This window comes from Carya illinoinensis, chromosome 7, assembly GCF_018687715.1.
Source record: "Carya illinoinensis cultivar Pawnee chromosome 7, C.illinoinensisPawnee_v1, whole genome shotgun sequence".
Taxonomy (NCBI): Eukaryota; Viridiplantae; Streptophyta; class Magnoliopsida; order Fagales; family Juglandaceae; genus Carya; species Carya illinoinensis.
The window spans coordinates 13696324-13702992 of record NC_056758.1 but is presented as its reverse complement, the minus strand read 5'-3'; the positions used below and the strand labels follow the sequence as shown (position 1 = coordinate 13702992).

Below are 6669 nucleotides of genomic sequence, written 5' to 3'. Positions count from 1 at the left end.
GTAATGTTTTTCTCATTCAGTTTAGTATTTACATATTCATTTACTTTTATAATTTAATTTAAATTCTTTTTCATTATCCTAATTTATTAATATTGATTATTTGATGTTTTTCTATATAGAGTTAGGAGTATCGTGCATCACAACTATTGATGACTGAAGAGTCGAATACTACATTGGACATCTATTTGGAATCTTGAAGACTTGAAGAATGAAGATTTCTCTCTTATTTTAAGACAATTTGGAATTTATATTTGGAACAATTGTTGCTTATTGGCTTAAGACAATTTGGTTTTGTTTGTAATGTGTATTAAACATTTAGTGGAGTTTTTTTATTTATTTGCTTTTAGTTAAGTAGTAATTAGTATATAAGTAGTATTAGTAGTTAGTTATTAGTTACTAGTAGTATAAATGACATTAAAATAAAAATGAAATTGAATATTTAAATTTAATTTTAAAATTTCAGCAAATGTCCACAAATGTTGATGATCTTAACTAATGAATTGAGCCCAAAAAGAGGATGAATTGGGCTTTAAAAAGACCCAAAAGGAATTGCCCAAACCCGACCAACCGACCGTGAACCAGCCGGCAAGCGGTCCGGCCGGTTTTACCCCCCTTACACGGTCGGTTTCGGCCGATTTCTATGCCTTTGCAAGGTCGGCCGGTCAGTTGCGGTTTCCCTACTAAACAGAATGGTACAGCGGTTTTTCACCCTTAGTTTCTGGCATGTATGTCACACTTTGGGGTTATAGAAGTGAATGCAAATTTGAAGGTTTATAGCCGTAGGATTAGCAGGCTTACAACTGGATAACATCAAGCAACAAATATTTATCTCCTGCCTCACTGGACACTTCGATATACAGATCAGGAACTCTAAAGTGCCAGATTTTTGTTTCAAGAGCTAGTACTTCCTATGTTATTCAAGATCAAAGACTGTCGCTGTTGAGAAGGCATCATTGGCAGAAATCTCATAGCAGTTTGGCACTTTGCTCTTGCATTTAAATTTCGTTGATGATGAAATTGAATTTAATCGAACAAAAATACATCATTTGAGACTCTGGTGGACTGCCTTCACAAGGAATATAGTGGACTGTGGACCAAAAAAAAATTTATTCTCTCTTTGTTTTCAGTGTGCTAGCTCCGTCCTTGATTCCTAGTCATCCTTGTCTTCGTTGTCATCATAGTTGAAGGGTAGGGGAACAGACTTGAATGCACGGTACTTGCCAACATTGTTCAAATGCTCATTCTCCAACCTGATGTAAATCACAAGAAATTGAAAACATTTAAATTTCCGCAAATTCTCAACATGCAGATAGTCCCTTTCTTATCCATAAAAAATTAAGCTTATATAAACATGTTCAGAAATTTTTCTCCAAAATGACCGACAATTTTGGTTACCTGAAGAAATTCCAAATCCCACGACGAATGATTTCTAGGCTGGCTACAATGGTGATTAAAGATTCTCTATGTAAGAAAGACACTTGCAAACCCAAAACTGTTTGGAACCAAGCAAACCTGAGGACGACATTCAACACCTGCATATATGACCATGAATTTACAAAAAGATGGTTTATTGTCAAATGATGATGAAAACTCTCCAGTTGAAGTCGTTTACTCACCATGGCTCCAAAATATACACTTTTGTGAGGGACCAGAAGCTTGTCTCTCAGCCATCGGTTCTTAGATTGCCGTTGCAGGAGTCCCCAGTCGAAGACAAGGTCCCAATAGGTACTGAAAATTGCTGCAATGGATGAGAAAATCCATGCTAGCGTCTTCCAACCCAATCCCTTATTGAGACCGTAAGCTGTTCTCATGCTAACAGCCACAATTGTCAGAAAATACTTCAGTCCGTTGTATCCTTGCATAGCATCTTTCTCTTCATATAAACGACGGAGGCACTGAAAAAGAGGAGGGAATAAGTCCTTGCAACAATAATCATTATGAGTTGTGGCAAAAGAAGAAATTGAGCGTTAAAATATCACTTATTTTAAAAGCTTAAGCCTCACGTGCATACCAAAAGGCAGGCTGACCCATCTATTTTAATCGAAAGTGGAGTAGATTAATCGATGTTGGAATTCAAGACTATTTTGAATGCTCTAAAAGTGAGTTGGGAACCTGAAGGAGTCGAGACAAGTATGGAATCACTGCAACAATGAAGCAGAAAGTCTTGAATACGCCACTGTCTTTGCAAGTGTTTTGTCTGTGCTTATAGTCTCCCCAACCGTAGTAGCATATGTAGAACTCCAAACTTCTCAAGGCTTGCACTTGGCTAGTAAACTGATCTGCCAAGAAGAAATCTGGGAGCGTGACCTGTCATATAATGTCACACATGTCTATTAATTATTACAAACACCCACCTCAGTTCAATTTCATTAATCTCTTGCATCATGATCAGTTGTCAACCACAATACCTTGTACAAAGGAGCACAGATACAATGAAAGAGACGTGTGAGGAAGAAGAAACGACTTGAACGGTACAGTATGTTGAATGGAAAGAATAATATGATAACTACAAGCTGCAGATCAAAAAGAGAGGATAAAGTTCAGTACTGTATATATATTCAGAATTAGATGGGGGAAAAAGCAGGTAAAGTACTTATACATATATGATCTTACAAGAACCAAGTTGAGAGGCAGAAGTTCTGTGAATGCTTTATAATCTTTCGTTTTTGGGTCCATTTGCATGTCAAGGTTTGAGAGGACACTAGCTAGTGCTAGTGCTGCAAGACCAAAGCCGAGGAGGAGAACTTGTCGGTGGCCCAACTCGGTTCCTTGCTTGAAGCCGAATATGAAGGAATAGTTGACTCGGTACCGCCTCCAGAAGTATATGTTGGCAGCATACATTAACATGTGCAGAACTATGAAGCCAAACAAACTGCGAGCGAGGAAGGAAGTTTAACATTGGGAAACTAGAGAATGTTTTTAATTTCCTCTTTTTTGATAAATAAATATTTTTAATTTCTTCTTTTCTTGGATTGAAAGCATATTCATCTGAATCTTTTCTTTTTAAAAGCTTAAAGGTGCTCACAACGAATCCTAGACAGAAATGAAAGTTACCTGTACAGGGGAAACATGTTCTCCATATACTCTGTTGCCCCTTCCTGTTTCATGATATTACGAGCGCGTATAATTAAAATAAGAGCTAATATCAGAGCTGCCGTACAGCCAGCAAAAAAACCTGAAAAGTTTTCCAATGAACAGATCCATAGGGAAAGAAATGGACATTAGACTTATCCCGATAATTGTTTCTAAATTAAGAAGTTTAAATATTCATTCTAGATCAAAGATCTTACCCATGGAAAATGTAGTCCTATGTCTTTCTCTCTTTGCCGTGGGTCTTAAGTTGTTCATGCCTTTAGTGCGGTTAGAGTTGGAGAAATGCTTGATGAATGCGGCTTCAGTCCTCTCCATAAGTTTGGTAACCTACAATGGCAAGTGGCTTATATATATCAGAATAGAAGGAAATAGCAGGACTGGGCAAAGCAAGTAGCAATTTCTCGTAAGTGAAGGCTTACTGCGTTTGGATGCTGAGATGATCTTAGATGATCTGAGTCTATCTGTGAATAGTATTGTTTCGTGGATTTCATTGAGATTATTTGAATTTATAAAATAGATTGAGATATGTGTTTAAATGTATAAGATATGTTGAAATATATTTAACTTTCTTTGAGAAGTTGAAAAAGTAATGAATCTTATCAATAATTAATTTGAGATAGGTTGAGATAAGTTTTACGCTTAAACATAGCCTTGGATCTGATTCATTCAAGGTGGAATGATCCTTCTACGCTTTCATGTAATCTGACTAGGAATATAGAAATCTCACCTCATCAGAGCTTCCGAGGAAGGAGCTATCCACCATCTTCATGTAGGATTTTGATGCATCCCTTGAAGTAATCTGCAGTGTCAAGGTATAAATACAAGGACCAAAATATCAATGTTTAACTCTTGGAAAAAGAGAAAAGGCTGGTTATACACTAAAAATCTAGTCCTCTCCCAAAAAGAGGTTTTTCTAAATACCCAAATACAACACTTGGGCTAAAGGTCAAGTTGGAAATTTTTGTCAGTTCTCCCCCCTCTTGGAACCTTGATATCATATACACATTAAAAACAAACGACCCTGGTTGTTGAAAACGTGAAGAGAGACGATTAGGAAAGTAACTATTTTTTTTTTAATTAATTCCAAGAATTTTGGGTGTCACGGATCAATCACAATTTCTTTATACTTCTTGGCGTAAAATAACAAACAAATACGCCTTCCTAGAACATAAACACATATTATATGTTGTACTCGTTGATTAAGAATTGAATCTATAGCTATTGTTATTTTACCAGTTGGCTTGTCCAAATCATACTTGAATAATGGTCCCGACTCCCAACTCCACTGTACTTTTTCCCAATTTCAGTTAGATATTTCATTTATGATATTTCCTCTTCGATGCTTGCCAGTAACGTCTTGGCTAAAATATGCATGAGACATGATGATAATGCCCAATTGGAAAAGAAGTTCACTCTTTTCGGTGAAGGAAAATACCTTATCATATTTCTTCATGATCTTTGAAAACGCGAGTGTATTCAAGAAACTGTCTCATTCATGGAAAAGTATAAACTTCATTAGTGGAAAGAAAAGAAAACGAAGAAGACAAGAAAAATCCAACTAGATCTAATAAAAAACTAGCAATATATGTCTAATACCTGAAGCTTTTGAGAAGCCGAAGCTTCTGGTAAAATTCAATAACAGCCCGCTTCAGTTTTTCTTCAACTTTCCTAAGATTTTTCCTGCTGAAATTTAGCTCCGTCTGCATAGGATAATGGAGGAAGCTCTTAATGGTGGAGCGAGGAGTCTCCAGGGTGTTGTTTATTTTCACACGATTAAGTACTTCCAGAGGAGCTGGTCTACTGGCCCTGATGTTGTTCGGCCCCCGTTCTTGAACCTTTTGATTGACAACATCAATGGTCTCCTCCTCATCTTTTTCCTGATCACTTGATTCATCTGATTGTCCATGGCTATTCGATACCCCCTCTTCAATCACATCCATCGACATGACAAGTCTTCCTGCATATACGTGTAATTGGAAAGAAAGTACTCAATCTTGACAAGTCTTCAAGCATTTTTTTTAACATAATCTGAAATTATAATTGAGAAAGCTCGATTAACAGCTTCGTAATATATACAAAACTTACCACTTGCTCTGGCCCCTCTCGGTGTTGAAGCCGATAATGCAGCTGCAGAAGCTGCAACATCTGAAGCAAGACGAGTCATCTCAACTGATCTATCAAACCATCCTTGAGGATTCTCCACTTTTATTCGAAAAGCAATGAAAGCATCCATTTGCTTATTCAACATATCCGCTTCCTTCATCACCTCCTGCACCTTAGACCTGTAAAACTTACCCACTTTATTGAATTCATCGTCGAGCCTCCTGAAGTAAACCAACTCGTACTCTCCCCCTTCGTCGGAGGACATTAGAAACGTAGTGTGATAGCTTTGTAAGCCATCCCGGTTCACTGAATTTACAAGAATGGCTTGGCTTTCAATGTCATGATCATCATCGCGAGTAGTGGATGGGCTTGTGGGGTAGTGGTTGTATCTTTGTGTAAGGCCGCTAAAAGCTCTGTAAAGTGTGAGCTTTCGCTTTAGGCTGGCCGGGGTGGTTGGTGGCCGGTTTCTTTGCTTGAAGCGTAGGATGTCTTTCAACAAGGTTTTGAGTTTACCATAATCCATGTATGCTTCTTGCCATTCGGGCACCATCTGTGCCGCGAATTCCTTTCCGAATTTCATTGTTTTTTGGGTTTTGTTTCAGATTGCAGTACTACTACTGCAAACGAAGCAACAGTTGCTGCTGGATGGTCTGCTTTAATGCGCGTGAGACAACACGTTTGATGATAAGTACCCCCAGATACGGATTTATACATACGGGTTCAGAACGACCCTTTCAGCAGGGAAATTTTTATGTGTAGTCATTTTCGTGGATTTTTTTGTACACTCTAATGATATGATTAGTTGTGTATTAAAAAAAATTAATCCAACCAATTATATCAGTAGAGTGCACAGAGAGTACATAAATATAACTATATACAACATTACTCTTCAGCAGAGTCTTGTTTCTCGAAATTTCATGCAGGGAAACTTGATCGAGGGAGCAAATACGTGTTTGGCTACTGGCTAGGACCACTTTTCCATGGGAGAGAGAGAGGGAGAACATTAAAGTTTCACTTTATAGATATTAATATAACGGAGCAGTCACAATTGACAAAGGGGAACGCTTCGAGAAGTCGCTGACATATTTTTCATTTGACCATAGATATGAAAGGTGGATTACTTCTAAGCAGTAAATATCTTTCCTATTGCAACCCTCGGGTCTTTGAAGACGTCATCAGTATTATTTCATAAAAGTCAAGTACTTGTAAAAGAGTTTTATTATATATAAATATAATTGTGCACTAATCTATATATCAATATTGATTTATTTATATTTAAAATTTAAATTAATATTATTTTCAATAAAATCTATTTTTTGACCAATTACATCATATTAGTCTACAAATTAAAATATAATTGTACTTGCAACTATATTTTTCCGTTTGAAAAATACAACAACTACATCGGTAGTGAAAGAAATCAGCTTTGTAGTTTTGGATCCAGATATTGGAACATCAGCACACCGCCCCTGC

The 6669-nt window shown here is 37.1% G+C and overlaps 1 protein-coding gene across 1 annotated transcript; it reads right to left on the bottom strand.

The window, feature by feature from the left end:
• Positions 1–628: 628 nt before the first annotated feature.
• Positions 629–5931, bottom strand: LOC122317132 (phosphate transporter PHO1 homolog 3-like). Its single transcript, XM_043134066.1, has 12 exons — positions 5179–5931; positions 4690–5050; positions 4529–4577; positions 3821–3892; positions 3291–3420; positions 3055–3175; positions 2614–2872; positions 2409–2513; positions 2113–2307; positions 1617–1895; positions 1396–1532; positions 629–1250 (listed from the first exon to the last, which is right to left on the bottom strand). The coding sequence occupies exons 1-12, from the start codon at positions 5774–5776 to the stop codon at positions 1151–1153; spliced, it is 2406 nt and encodes an 801-aa protein (XP_042990000.1). The 5' UTR covers positions 5777–5931; the 3' UTR covers positions 629–1150.
• Positions 5932–6669: the final 738 nt, after the last annotated feature.